Here is a 15,236-nt window from a genome sequence, read left to right on the forward strand (position 1 = left end):
GTCCCAAGCCTTCCTGCCATCCAGCTGCAAGGAGAACACAGCCCTCTGTTCACAGGCAAGGCCATCCCTTGGCCATTTCCCGCACAGCTGGGACAGATGTTGCAGAATAACAACACACATGGATCTGTTGCATTTTTAGACCCCACACGGCTGTTCTTTTAAAGAGCGGAACTGTTGACAAGCCTCAATTTGTGTGTTTCAAAGAGGAAGGTCACACAGTTGTGCCAGTGCATGAGAGAGAGAGAGAAGATGTAATCACTCTTTGCTTCTTGGGGGATAAGCCATGCCAGAGAGTGGCCCAGTGTATATTACACAGTTTTGCCACTGAGACTAAGCAGGACTGGAAGCTGTAAGTTGGAAGGATGACAGACTGAGTGGGAACCATACATAAGATGTTCTGAGATCCTTGGAAAATATGTGGGATGGTACATATGTAAAGAATTAAAACAGGGGTGGACAACCTGTAGCCCTCCAAATATGGTTGGAGTCTAACTCCCAACAGCCCCATCCAGTAATGCCAATGGTCAGGGATGATGGGAGTTGTAGTCCAGCAACATCTGAAGACCCCAGGTTCCTCATCCCTGGATTAAAGCAAATTAGTAGGTGTAACTAAAAGGCAACCAAGGTCGCTTGCTTTTCACTCTTCCTCCCAACTTGATGGTCACCAACTTAGAAGGCTTTAAAAGAAGATAAGACAAATTCATGAAGGATAAGGCTATGCATAGCTACTTCCCCCTCTGCTGTTGGGGGAAGCATGCCTCTGGATGGAAATCACAAGTGGAGAGAGCATGGATGGACTCTTGCTGGATGGAAATCACAAGTGGAGAGAGCATGCTGTTGCACTTAAGTCCTGCTTGTGGGTTTCCCAGAGGCATATGGTTTGTCACTATGCAAACAGAATGCTGGATTTGATAGGCTGGGCGTTTGGCTCGAGTCAGCAGGACTCTTCTTCTGTTTCCCATTTCCAGTAGGGCTCAGTAGTTTAATAGTAACACAGAAACACAAGGGTAGGTCAGAGGGATGTCACTGTTAGGAACCAGGCCTGGAGGCTTCTTGCAGGCGTGAGATAGCATTTCAGAAGCACAAGACAATAATTTGGTCTCAGTTCATCTGAACTATCCTGAAATCAGTCTAAGGGACTCTGCCCCATCTTAGTTTCCCAAATAAAGCCTTTAGCTGCTTCTGGGTCAGGATATTTTTACAGAGGATGAGATGGATGAGATTGGCAGAGCTAAGGTAGTGCCAGTGAACACACACAACATACTTACTCAGATCAGCTGCCCCTATTGATAGTGATGGGGCAAAGAAGGCAATGTTGGAGCTTACTGCTGTTATCATTTTGTGCTCCTCTGCTGGGGGCAAGGGAGAGAGAGGTAGTTTTGGAAAATCCACGAGCACAGGTCTCAAAACAGTTTCCAGAGAGACTGGAAACAATGTCCAGAGATAAACCGAAGCATGCTTTTTCAGAAGCTTCCATGCATAATTTGCATGAAAGAGACCAAAAGAGAAATGAATGAATTGTTACAACGATGGGTGTCGTCACCAGTGAACTGAAAACACAGTGTAATAAATGAGCATTCTGCCATTTGATATTTGCTTCCAGCACTTCTCAGTTCAATCTTTTGTTTTCAGTCATGGCATTCAGAAACATTTCAGAGCATGGGAGCCACACTTGCACTTACTTCTTTATCCTCTCTGCAAAAGATGCGATTTCCTCCAAAAGTGTTTGGACTGTTATAACAATGTCTTGAACCATGTGGATTCTTTCTATCAAGCCTTTTTTATCAGATTCCTGGGAGGATTAAGGAAAAGAAAGGCAAGGGGTGGGGGAGAAAAGAAAAACACAAATGCATAAGGTTTGTATGTCTTAAAATTGTCCCAGACAATGTGGGTTGTAGGAAGATTATTGTAAGATGTTTGGTAATATCTTTCAGCACAGCAAAGTTTGAAATTCAGGCACTCAAACCGTCTGGAGAGGTAACCTGGAAACCTATGGTATTCATTATGAATATTCTATTTCAAGACTTAAAACAACTGAAACCTACACTTCTGCTTTTAGCACTTTGGTGGAAGGTTCCTTCAGGTCACTTGAAAGTTCTTGGAACTGCAAAGCTGCTTATAAGAGAGGCAAAATATAGCACAGAAAGAGACATTTTCAGAAATTCATATCCTTTGAAACAGGCTCCCCCAACCTGGGGCCCCTCTAGATGTTTTGAACTACAACATCAGCAACAGTCCACACAGCAATATCACTGAGGATGGAAATAAACCAAGGATTGGCAATATGGTGTCCTCTACATGTGGCAGGCCACAATTCCCATCAGCTCCAGCTAGTCAGGGACGATGGGAATTGTCACCCAGGACACCCAGGACACAACACTGGCTACCTCAAAACTATACACTACAAGGCAAACACAGGCTGCTCATCCATGTGTTTTTCCCATAAGACCATCCTAGCAGATGGATGGGGATGCTTAACCCTCCCAATCATTGTTTGTTCCCTACAAATGCTTCCCTCCCCAGATGTTATCTCTGTACACACAGGTTTGAGCACATGTGTTTGCCAGCATGTAGCTCCATGTAGCCTTCTCCTGCCTTGGCACAGGTCACAGCACACTGCTTCCAAGGAGGAAAAGTGAGGCCTATGCTTAGAGATCTAGTAGGGTCACCCAGTGCTTTGCCTGGCTCTCTCTAACTTCTGGCCAATTCTTCATGGCAACAGAATTTAAAACACACACACACACACACACACACACCCCCAAGATATTCCAGGGCAAGCCTGTTCTTGCAACCTGGAACTGTGAAGAATATCATCTGGCAGCTGGATATGCATCCTGCTGACTTTGTTTACACATCTTAGATTGTGCTACAAAAAATGTGGTGATGACACACTTTAGCAAACACAACATTAAATCTTCTTGTTACAGACTATCTGGACTGCCTGCGACTCAGAGATCAAGTTAAAATGAAGTCACCGATTTATGCTGAAGGACATCCTAAGAGTCATATGGGGGTCCGTATCTATAGCCATATGAATCTACATCTGTCTCTATCAATCTGTATATAACATAACAAGGGCTAAGAAATCCAGTGAACATATGAGTGGACTGCTGGTTAATCTGGGTTAGCTTCTGGCCTAAACTATAATTTATCACAGTGATGGGAAACTACTGTATTCTTACATGACCACTGTGCTCTCCTAGGAGAGGCCTAGGGCGGAGATTTCCAAACTGTGTGTTGCAACACATTAGTGTGTCGGCTGCAGTGTGTAGGTGTGTCGCCTGAATGCTCTCCGTGCTTCTCCTGGGGCTGGAAAGGGGTTAGTTTAACCTCTGGTTTGCTAATAAAACAGAATTATTGTGTCAAGAATATGTCTAAAAAGTGTGTCACCAACATGAAAAGTTTGGAAAGCTCTGGTCTAGGGGCTAGAAATAAGCTGCAAGACTGAAGATCTGTCTCCCATACACTTTTAAAATTGGACACAAGCCTCATATTTGTACATGATTAGGCAGGGGAAAGTTTAAGCCTATGGACTTGCCTGTCTTTTCTTGGATCACACTGCATTTTATTTATTTACCTAAGCATTTATAATTTGCATTTTCATGCAAGTATAACAAGGCGGTATACAACATAGATTATACCGTTCTTAAAAAGAAAAATAATATTGCAAAGGCATGTCAAAATTGTAGTTTTCAGAGAAGTTCTAAAAGAAGACATGGATGAATCCTGCCCAGTGTCTATGGGTAGGGACTTCTACAGGGCAGGGCCTGCCACACTTGGTTCCTAACAAAGGTTGACTGAACCTTAGGGATGTAGGAAACCACAAGAAGTGCCTCATCAGAGGATCTCAGTGATTGAAGTGGAGCATAAGGAATTATACGTTCCTTAAGATACTTTGGGTCCAACTTGTTTAGAGCTTTGTGAATGAACACAAGAACCTTGAACCAGGCCCAACAGCAAATCGGCAAACAGTGCAGCTGTGTCAACAGTGGAGTAGCCCATTGTCAGTAACCTGCCCCTTTGAGCAGTCTGTCTACTGCGTTCTGCACTAGTTGAAGCTTCTGGACTAGATACCAGGGCAGCTTCACACAACGTGCATTTTGGTAAGAGTCTCGAGGCTGCATTGTATTGAACAATCCATTTCACTCCAGTTGTTCTGCATTCCACTTTTGGTGAATATTATTATTTTGATTGTGACTTCTTTGGCAACGTGGTCCTCTTAAGCCAATTTTTAACTGGCTCACTGAAGAAACACACACAGATGGGCATCAGTGACTTGATACCCTGAGCTCAGAAGCCTTTGTTTAAAATTAAGGCGAAAATTCCCTGCCTGTATGACAAATCTGTCCTCTCAACCTTTCCTTCTCATCCTGAACTAAGCAGAGGGAGACCCCTTTTTCTTCACAGCCCCTTTCTTACTTCAACTGTTTCTCACCCGGCTGTGCTACTCGGTGTAGAATAAAAGCAGCCCTCTTCCTCTGGGAAAGCATTAAAACCATCAAAACGAATTTACAACTGAGAATTAATTACATGATCAGTGTGTTGCTTAAAATCTTCCCTGCATATTCTGAGCTAAGAAAAGACCTTGCTTCTCCATTAATTGCTTAAGCAAAACTACAAAAGAGGGTCTTGGCAAAGATTAAGCATGTCAGAGAAAAAGAACTAAGAGAGGGGTGGAGGAAAGTTGAACAGAGTCGGAATTTAAAGGCTTTTGTGTCTGAGTAATTCACCTCAGCTTGAACTTGGAAAATGAATAAGATGTGTAGCTCTTGCCCAAGGAAGGCCAAAATGTTCAACATCTAACGTTTGTCAAGCACCCATCACCCAATGGCTTACAATGAACACGCTGGGTGTTCACTCCAAGAGGCCAAGGTTTTGTGACATTGTGCAACAGTGTGTCCCACTTTCAGCACCTCTGACCCTAGAGACAGGGTTATGCACATTGCCTGCAAAGCTGTCTAAAAATATATTTCATAAATAAAATGAGCCTCTGCAGAGCTAGCCCCCTGGAGAACAGGAAGCAGAGAAAATTGGGGTTATCTGTGCAGGCTCCACCAGGAAAACAGGATGGATCAAAGACTTTGGTGAGAGGGTTAATTGGGCCTATGGCTGGACAGCCATACTGAGAGTAGCTTCCAAACAACTCAAGTTGGAGCGTAGGGCACAATGGTAGTTTTAATAGATTTCAATATTTGGTAGTTGTTATTTTGGTAAAGAAAAAGTTATGCTACAGCCAGGGATCATTCAATACAGGGTGTATCTCGGTGACATCATAAACACAGTTTCTCAAGTCTCAATTAAAGAAAATTCCACTTGATATAGATGAAAGATCAAGACAACCATCAGCAATGCAAGGCTAAATTGGCCACACCCACCAAGAAAAGTATAGGTTGTATCCAGCTAAATTTTACTCAGAATAGACCCAATGAAATTAGTGGGCTAAGGGAGTTATGTCCTTCAATACCAGTGGGTCTACAACCCAATGCCTTTTGAATTTAGATTCAAAAGCTTCTGGAGCTGATTTTACAGTATCAGGTGGTTTTGTGCTCGAGTCTCCTGAAGAAAGGCAAATTTAAGATCGGGAAAATCAGAAATGACACTAAAATGCAATTTGCTGTTTTATATAGGATGGACGAAAACTCAGCACTGTCCTCCAGCTGAGGGGCACTCCTATCCCCTTTTGGGAAGTCAAAGCTAAGAAGTTATTCTGGTTTCGTAAGCGGAGCTGGACTGTGGGTTGGCATTCCCTTGCCCATATCCCCAGGAAGTTTGGATGAAGCTCAAGCAAATTAGATGACAGGTTGAAAACTGATCAATGCAATCAGGTTTTTAATGTGCGGGTGGCACTGTGGGTTAAACCACAGAGCCTAGGACTTGCCGATCAGAAGGTTGGAGGTTCGAATCCCCGCAACAGGGTGAGCTCCCGTTGCTCGGTCCCTACTCCTGCCAACCTAGCAGTTTGAAAGCACCTCAAAGTGCAAGTAGATAAATAGGTATCGCTCCAGTGGGAAGGTAAACGGCGTATCCGTGCGCTGCTCTGGTTCGCCAGAAGCGGCTTAGTCATGCTGGCCACATGACCCAGAAGCTGTATGCCGGCTCCCTCGGCCAATAAAGCGAGATGAGCGCCACAACCCCAGAGTCAGTCACGACTGGACCTAATGGTCAGGGGTCCCTTTACCTTACAAATAAACTTCCCCAGCCAACATGAAAATGTTTAGATTGTTTAATTGGTATGCGGTATGTAATATGTTTCTTTATAGTTTCATTAATTATAATATATTTGCTTTATAGTTTTCTAACATTTTCACTGTAAGCTGCCCTAGGATTCCTATTGTTCAGCTTTAGTACAGGATTCTAAATATCCCCCACACATAGGGATAGATGAAATAAGTTCATCAATGGAAATGTCTAAAACAAGCCATAGGTCGGACTGCCATTGCTTGGCAACCTTTGGTGGGCAACCTTTGGTGGGGGAGCACACACTAGTGGTGGGTGCAGGCAAAAATGGGCATACCAATGGGTATAAATTTCACCTTACAAGAGGGGATGGTGTGCTATAGCACTCTCAAAATTCCAAATACGCCCACAGACCTCAAAGCATTGGTGGCACCCTGATACAGATGGTCTAGTGCAGGGGTTGGAAACCAAGGGTTACCTCCTCCCCCCCCCCCCGAATGTTTTCCAAGAGCCTCACACCAATGGTAGGTAGAAACAGAGGCTCAAGTGGGTTGGGGTTGTGCCTTTCCCCTTCTAGAGTGAGAATTCCCAGAGTGGTTTAACAATCAGTTCCCCTTTCCAGGGATCTAGGCAAACTGTCAATCTAAGAGGGGAATTTGGGTCTCCTAACAACTTTCAACACCCTCAAGAAACTACACTTCCCAGGATTCTTTGGGGAGAAGCCCGTGATTCTTTACAGCAGTAGCATAGTGCTTTAAATGTATGATGTGGATGTGGTCAAATACTCTGGGCCAAATGGGGAAGGTTACCCAAAATATATTCTGCCTCATCTTCAGTTTACAGAGATTATATGTTGCTGCAGGAGCTAGTGCTTAGTCAGTCGAACTCAGAGATGCTCTTCCAGACCCAAGGATCAGGGCCTTCTTTGAGCTATGCTATGTGAGTCGATACTTCAGGACCAGCTCAGTTCCCTTGAGCCTTATTCTAAGCTTCCTTGGCAGGCTTTTCCACAGCTGTGTCTGACTCAAGACCGGAGTCTAGGACTCACATGAGAAAGCTGAAAAATCAACCATTCTCTCTCACTGAACAAACACAGAGCAAACACAAAGCAATAGAGCTCATGAACACTTGGCTCCTACACGGATATTGAATGATGCAGGGACATGTTAAGACTGCATGGTCACTCAACAAGCTATGGCTCATACCTGGAAGGCCTTACAAGGACTACCCTTGGAGTTACAGTGTAAAAATATTTGGTGTTCAGCCATGGCTGAGAAAATAATTCACAACTCAAAAGTGAAAAAGGAACAGAAAAACCAGATAAATTTTATGCAATATGGTAGCCGTTTGTTACGAAACTGGTCTTAAGGATACATTCTCCAAATTATCTTTGCAGATACGTCTATCCTGAATGTGGGTGGCACTGTGGGTTAAACCACAGAGCCTAGGACTTGCCAATCAGAAGGTCAGCAGTTTGAATCCCCACAACGGGGTGAGCTCCTGTTGCTCGGTCCCTGCTCCTGCCAACCTAGCAGTTCGAAAGCACGTCGAAGTGCAAGTAGATAAATAGGTACCGCTCCGGTGGGAAGGTAAACAGCATTTCCGTGCACTGCTCTGGTTTGCCAGAAGTGGCTTAGTCATGCTGGCCACATGACCCGGAAGCTGTACGTCGGCTCCCTTGGCCAATGAAGCGAGATGAGCACTGCAACCCCAGAGTCGGCCACGATTGGACCTAATGGTTAGGGGCCCCTTTACCTTTACCTTTACTATCCTGAACAGTACAGCTCAAACAACATTCTTCCTGGGCAACAACTGTCTGTGTCAGATAGAAAACATTTTTTGTACTGTCCCTAGGACATTAAAGCTGGAAATTTGGATAATGTGTATGGATTCATAAGAAGTATCCATGTTATATATAATTTTTTTTTTAAAGACCCTCTGTGTTTATGCAGTCCTTGTTGTAGAAGTAGAGCCCTTGTTGTAGAATCAGAGTTTCAGAGCTCTTACAATTTTACGTAAGAAGTTGAAATATACATTTAAAATGGCAATGCTATGGAGCGAGCATTCAAGAAAGGAAAAGTGCCCTGGGAATGAACCACTGTTATCTTCTGCTGCTGTCTCCTCTGTTGGAAAAGGGGGAGCTGGAAGCTCAGCCCTTCCATTTTTAAAGATTGATCATTCAGATGGAAGGGAGTTAATCTGCTCTTCTGTTTTTGAACTAAGTGTCTATGTGTTTCTAAGTCGTAAACAGTTAGTCTCTGAGGGTGTGTTACAATTCCCAGAAGCGAGGTCTGTTATGTCTGACATGCAACAGAATCCCAGAAAGCTCCCTCTCCCCCTCTTTTCTCTGTATACTTTTGATAAAACACGCACACGTTTGATAGAAACCATGACCTTCTGTGTCAGATCCCAGCCAACAGCTTTTCCAAGTTTTAGGAGTTATTTCATTGGGGGGTGGGATGTATTTTAGAAAGTTTACTTTTGTGTGTTTCGGTGACACAATACTAAAATGTAATAATTATCCCAATGTTTCTGTGCAACAAGCAGTATGCTTGGACCTCACCAGTACTCTTCTAAAGCACCATCCTTGGAAATCTAAATGGCCAGCAAAGATTCTAGGGCTGAAATGATGCCATTCATACATGTAGCAATGGTGTGAATGCTACTTTAAGAAGATAGGGTAGGGCCAGCCCCCCTGTCAAGGTGGTTTGTGAAGGTTAGGGGATGTTGGGATCTGGCTGGCTAGTCTGATCCAGTTCCCCAGCCCGGGAATCAAAATATTGTTTCACCATCTCTTTACAGATTCACCACTGTCCCAATAGACCAACATGGCTGCCTCTCTGTGTATGTGTGTTTTATGTCAGTGGAAAGATTAGACAACATGGGCTGTTTAGTGAGCATTCATTGTGGTTTGCATGTGGGGAAATCAAACGATGTTGCATCAAGCATCACCCCACACTTTTTCATGCATTTCCCTGCTGCTTTCCTTTGCCATGTTGTGAACGAATCTCAACTGAAAATAATGACAACTTGGAAGTGCCCTGAATGGACTCAGCAATGAACACATGGGACACTTGCTTTTATCCAATCTGCTCTATATTGCATCTTACCTTGTCGTCGTCATCTTCATCCTCCTCTACATCAATGCAGTCCTTAAAAAAACAAAACAGAAAATTAATCCAAATTCCAAATTGCTTAGCATATTAATATCATTCTATTTATTTAAACATTTAAGGGGAACCCTGCTGGATCAGCCCAAAGGTGAATCAAGTCTATCATTCCACTGTGGTCAAACTGGATGTCTATGGGATCCCATAAACAATATATAAAGGCAACTAGCCCTTTCCTGATGTTTGTTCCTGGGCAACTGAGAACATGAGAAGAGGCCGCTGGATCAGGCCAATAGCTCATCTAATCCAGCATCCTGTTCTCACAGTGGCCACCCAGAGGCCTGTGGGAAACCCTCAAGCAGGGCCAGAGCACCATGTGGTTTCCAGCAAATGGCATTCAGAAGCATTACTGTTGCCAACCATAGAAGCAGAGCAGAGCCATCATGGCTAGTAGCCATGATCATCACCAGTTGCATTTTGCCTCTAGTGCTATAGGTCCAGACTAGGTAACAAGTAGCCCTCTAGATGTTGCTTAGTTACAATTCCCATCCTCCGTGATTACTAGCCAGCCTGGCTGAGTCTGATGGAAGTTGGAGAGTCCAACACATTTGGAGGATCACAGGCTCCTTAACACTGCTGTCGGCATTCGCTCAACTAGGCTTGCTATTAGTGTGAAGTGTTGTATCCAATGTCAGACCTGCTCCGAGTTGACCCTTGAAATCAATTAACTTGGGTTTATTACTTTCAGTAGCTCTGCTCTGAGTAAACCCCATTTAGATAAAGCTCAATGTCTTTATAATGGTCCATCAATAATGGCTAATCAAAAATGGCTGGTAATCATCAATTCATTTGATTTCCTTCTCCACACAACATAGGGTAATTCCAGAGTCACAACTTCCTTTTAAAAAAATTAATAATTAAGACCTTGGATTATGACATTTTAAAACAATTGCTTTTTAATCCTCAAGGACTCTTCCCATCCTTTGGTCCATGTTCAGAAAACGGTAACAGAAATAACTCTCAACCATGACACAATTTTATGTTGGAACAAAGCTATCAGCAGCAGATGCAAGCCGAACCGTTCTAAAGGCAAGAAGGCTCAATTCTTGTTTTTTTTTTTAATGCTATTTTAATCCATTGCCAAGTTCTACTCTCGGTAAGCAGCTTTGTTCTTCCTCTGACAAATGAACCAGTTGGAATGTCAAGGCTGAGAATTCTTCTACACTCAGTTTATTCTATTCTCATTGCTTGTTTCAATGGCTGTTCGCTCCCTTTAGGGCCATTACCGAAACATTAGGGGGCAGAAAATACATTAGCACACACATAATCAATCTTAAGAATCAGATACAAAATTCTATACAGCATTATCACTCCACTTGCTAAGAAAAATGGGAGGAGGCGGTGGGGGAAAGGTTATGATTGAAGTGTAGGGGTAACAGGCATTTCAACACAGGTTCTTTGCTAGCAACACATAAAAAAAAGATTCTCCAGGTCAGCAGGAACATTTCTTTTGAATAGGCAGATTTATTTATTTATTTTTAAATACAATAAGTGGAATGGAGGAAATGTTGAAGTGCAGAATTAAAAGTTGAGTTGGTAAATAAAATAAAATAAAATCCATTTTCGGGGCACAGGACTAAGCTCTTGAAAAGATTCAACTTGCGTTCCATTTTCCAGAAGGTGGAAGATGCAACAATGAGATTGATGATCTTGGACCTGATCCTCACCAACAGGGAAGAACTGGTCAATAAGGTGGAAGTAGTGGGGACCTTGAGAGGAAGCGACCACATCCCTTTGGTATTCATTATACAGAGGAAAAGGAAAGCCAAGTGTAGTCAGACATCCACTTTGGACTTCTAGAAAGCGGACATCAAAAAGCTAGGTTAGATTCCACAGTCAGAAATACTCAAAGAGAAGGGAGTCCATGGTAGATGGGGGTTTCTTAAAGGTGAGATACAGAAGGCACAATCTCAAACAATTCCAACAAGACAGAAAAGTGGGGTGCATCTAAAGAAACTGGTGTGGTTGCACAATGAGCTTACGGATTAGCTTAGAGTTAAGAAGGGCATGTATAAGAAATGGAAGAAGAGGTATCTCATGAAGGAAGAGTATAAACGAGCAGCCGACACTTGCAGGGAGAAGGTCTGGTAGGCTAAAGCTCAGAATGAGCTCAGACTTACAAGAGAGGTTAAAAATAATAATAAATGTTGTTTGTTTCTTGGCTATGTTCAAAGCAAGAGAAAGAACAAAAATATTGTGTTCTTTGTGTGGAGAAGATGGAGAATATTGGGTGATGGAAAGCAAGTAAAAATGCTCAATACCTACTTTCTCTCTGCCTTCCTCCAAAAGAAAAAATAGTGCCCAACCGGGTGATAATAAAATAAATGATGCAGAGAGGGAGTTCCAGCCCAAAAGAGAGAAAAAAGAGGTGGTAAAGGAACAGCTGGCTACTTTGAATGGATTCAAATATCCAGTGCCTGATGAACTGCAACCAAGGGTACTAAAGGAACTTGCAGATGCAATTGTAGAGCTTCTGTCTATAATCTTAAGAGAATTATTAGGGAATTCTATGGACTGGAGGTGGGCAAATGTTGTCCCCATCTTCAAAAAGTGGGAGAAAGAGGACACAGGCAACTTCCAGCTGGTCAGCTTGATGCTAATAGCAGGAAAGGTCCAGAAACAGAAAATTAAAGAGTTGTGTGTGATCAGTTAAAAAGGGATGTCATGATTACTAAGAGCCTGCATGGGTTTCTGAAAAGCAAGTCATGCCAGACCCTTATTTTGATAAGGGTTCAAAGCTTGGTGGATCAGGGGAATGCTGTGTATGCAATGTATCTTACTTTGAGCAAGGCTTTGAACAAAGCCCCTCAAGATATTCTTGTGGAGAAGCTGGTGAGGGGTTGGAAATGGTGACATCTGGAATCAAAAGGAAGTCATGGGGTCATGTTATGGATGTATCAGTGCACTGACAATGCACACAGCTGCCTGCAGGTTTGGAGGGAGTATGAAATGCCCCTAGGTGCATACAAGTGTACACAGGAATAGCCCTCCTGGAACAGGCCAATGGACCATCAAGTCCAGCATCCTCTTCTCACAGTGGCCAACCAGATGCCCATGGGAAGCCTTGAAAGCAGAATCTGAGTACAACAGGACTCTCCACAGTTGTGCTCCCCAGCAAGTGGCACTCATGATCATACTGAAAGTGGAGGTAGAACATAGCCATCTTGGCTAGTAGCTATTGATAGCCTTATCTCTTATAAATCTGTCTAATTTCCCATTAAATCCATTTAGGCTGGTGGCCAAGGCTGCCAATTGTGGGAGCAAATTCCACAGTTTAACAATGCACTTTCTTTTGTCTGTCCTGAATCTTCCAAAATGCTGCTCATTGGATGGCCTTAAGTTCAAGTATCACAAGGGGAAAATACCTTTCCCTATCCATGAATCCCATCTTCCATGAATTTGTCAAATCCTCTTTTAAAGCCATCCAGGTCACTGGCTGTTGTGGAAGCAAATTCCATAATTTAACTATGCACAGTGCAAATAAATACTTTTTTGGTGTATCTGCCTTGAATTCCCCCAAAGTTCAGTTTCATTGGATGTCCATGAATTCTATTGTTATAAGAGAGGGAGAAAAGCTTTTCTCTATCCACTCTTACCACGCCGTACATAATTTTGCACACTTCTATCGTGTCACTTCTTACTTGCCATTTCTCTAAACTAGAAAGCCCCAAATCTCATAGCATTTCTTCACAGGGAAGTTGCTCCTTTCCCTGGATCATCTGCCCTTTTCCAAGCCTGTTCCAGCTCTACAATATCCTTTTTGAAGTAAGGTGACCAGAACGGTACACAGTGTAAATGTAAATCTTACATGCGCAAGGCCTCCCGTATGTGAGAGGGAATCAGCCTAGGCTAATTGGGATTTCGCCTCATGTAGGTCCCTTTCACACAGTCCCTGAAAGTGGGCATGGCTAGTCAGTGTGAACCCCTGTTCCAGCCCCTCACACATGCTTTCAATGGCATAAGAAGGTTCCTATGAACCCTCCTAAAATGAACTTTTGAAAATAGTATGTGATGGGGAACAGAGGCTGTAAAGAAAAATAGTGTGCTCAACAAGACAAATGGCAAATCGCAACATCCATCACCCGCTTAGCATCTGTGGACAGAATCCTTGGGATTTCAGTGGGACAGCAACGTGTCATCAGAGAATGAGTGATGGAGAGGGGTTGTTTTTAACTCTGTGTCCTCAGCCATCATCAGGTTTGCTGGATTTCACTATACCATTTTATCCCCCATAAAATCCCAATACAAACCTATCCCCTTTGCATTCGATAATGACTTGTTTGTCCCAAATTCCACCTAGAGAGTAAAACTTCAATTTTCCAGATGTAATAAAAGCCATGTTAAATGTTTTTACAGCTCCATCTGTAGGGATTAGGACTTCACTCTGATTACTTGGCCTCTAACCATTCGTCTTCGTATTTGATATGCCTGAAATGGCCAGCTAACTGAAAATGCCATTTGCCCCAATCTGCAACTCTTTTCTCTCAAGTGGCAGTGGGGGGTGGGGTGGAGAGCAGACTCTGAACAGAACCAGAAAAGTTAAAAAAAAAAAAATGGCAGGAAGATGCTTGAATACAACTTAATTAATAACCACAGTGCTTTTATAATTGTTGCTATTGTTGTTCTCAACATGGCATACATGATCTACCTCCTCCTCATTTAACCCACACAGCAACCCTGTGAGGTAGGTTAGGCTGAGTGACAATCAATAGCCCAAAGATCAGCATGGATTTATAAATGAGTGAGGATTTGGGACCTGGGTCTCACAATCCAACTAACCAATACACGAAACTGAATATTGCTTCCCCCAAGGTCCTATCCATATTGAAAGTAACATAAAGTTGCTCATAAGATTTGCTCTCTTTGAAGTTTCACAAGGCGAATCACAGAGAGTTGCATTTTGACAGGTTTAAAAACAGCCCTGCACGTTATGAAGAAGCATCCTGTTCCTTTCTAACTCCACAGACTTTCTGAACTTTGTTTTTTAATGTGCAGGAAAGAATTCCTCTTCAGAGCCCCCTCGCCTCATTTCGCCACCTTAAGGCTCTCGTGTAAAAGGATTTGGCCCGCTTCAAAAGGGCAAGAGTACCAAGCAAAGTTACTTCAACTGAAGGTGAAAGAAGAGAAGGCAAAACCCTCAAGCAAAGTTTAAAAGCTGACCCGAATTAATCTTAGTTTGATTCAAACTGATGACAAAAGCAGCTCGTTTTAAGAATATCTGTTGTGGTTTTGTATATAATGACTATAGCAATGTTAACACAGCTGGGCACAAGCAATTGTGTTCAAGATGGATGAAGTTACTATGATAGATTTTCTGTGGTGTACCATATCCATCTCTCTTATCTCACAGTCATATTGGATCAAATGGGACTGGCAGGCTTTTGAGGCATTATGCCACCTTTTCCAACATTCCTGGCGCCCTCCAGATCTATTTTGGACTGTAACTCTTTATCAGCCCCAGTTGAGTCCTTCCCAGTCTCATCTAACCCATGGAAGTTGTAAGTCCAAAACATCCGACAGGTTCCAGGTGGGATACAGCTGCATTGCAAAAAAATCTGCAAATCCCCCATATCTCTTGTTTTGACTTATTTTGTTGTTGTTTTATGGTTTCAGGTTGCATTTTGGTTTTAATGGATATTGTTTTGCTATTTTATATAGTGTCCACGACTTAGAGATTTCAAAAATAAATAAATAAGTGGTTTAGAAACACTTTTAAATGAAATAAAGGCAGTGAACAGATGCATTATGGGGCAGAGTGTGCTCAACATAGGCCTGTCTCGTAACACCTCCAACAACTATCCTAAATTGATAGATTGAATTTGTACTGAAGACTTGTCCGAACAAGCTATGTGCTGCCTGTGGGGTTTGCTTTTAAGGAAACGCATATAG

The 15,236-nt window shown here is 42.8% G+C and overlaps 1 protein-coding gene and 1 long non-coding RNA gene across 7 annotated transcripts in view; both read right to left on the reverse strand.

Annotated features, from left to right (window-relative positions):
* The window catches only part of LOC309328923, a 317,695-nt gene that overhangs the window by 9,854 nt on the left and 292,605 nt on the right, over positions 1–15,236 (reverse strand). The window lies entirely within an intron of this gene.
* Positions 1–15,236, reverse strand: part of MCTP2 (multiple C2 and transmembrane domain containing 2) — a 119,137-nt gene that overhangs the window by 6,608 nt on the left and 97,293 nt on the right. For all 6 annotated transcript variants that reach the window (XM_081838845.1, XM_081838844.1, XM_081838847.1 and 3 more), the window contains 2 exons: positions 9,288–9,329; positions 1,683–1,792 (listed from right to left, as the gene is read on the reverse strand). In XM_081838845.1, coding sequence (XP_081694971.1) covers positions 1,683–1,792; positions 9,288–9,329 — 152 coding nt within the window. The remainder of the gene's footprint in view (positions 1–1,682; positions 1,793–9,287; positions 9,330–15,236) is intronic.

The sequence above is a fragment of the Podarcis erhardii genome (assembly GCF_964252035.2).
Source record: "Podarcis erhardii genome assembly, chromosome: 14".
Lineage (NCBI taxonomy): Eukaryota > Metazoa > Chordata > Lepidosauria > Squamata > Lacertidae > Podarcis > Podarcis erhardii.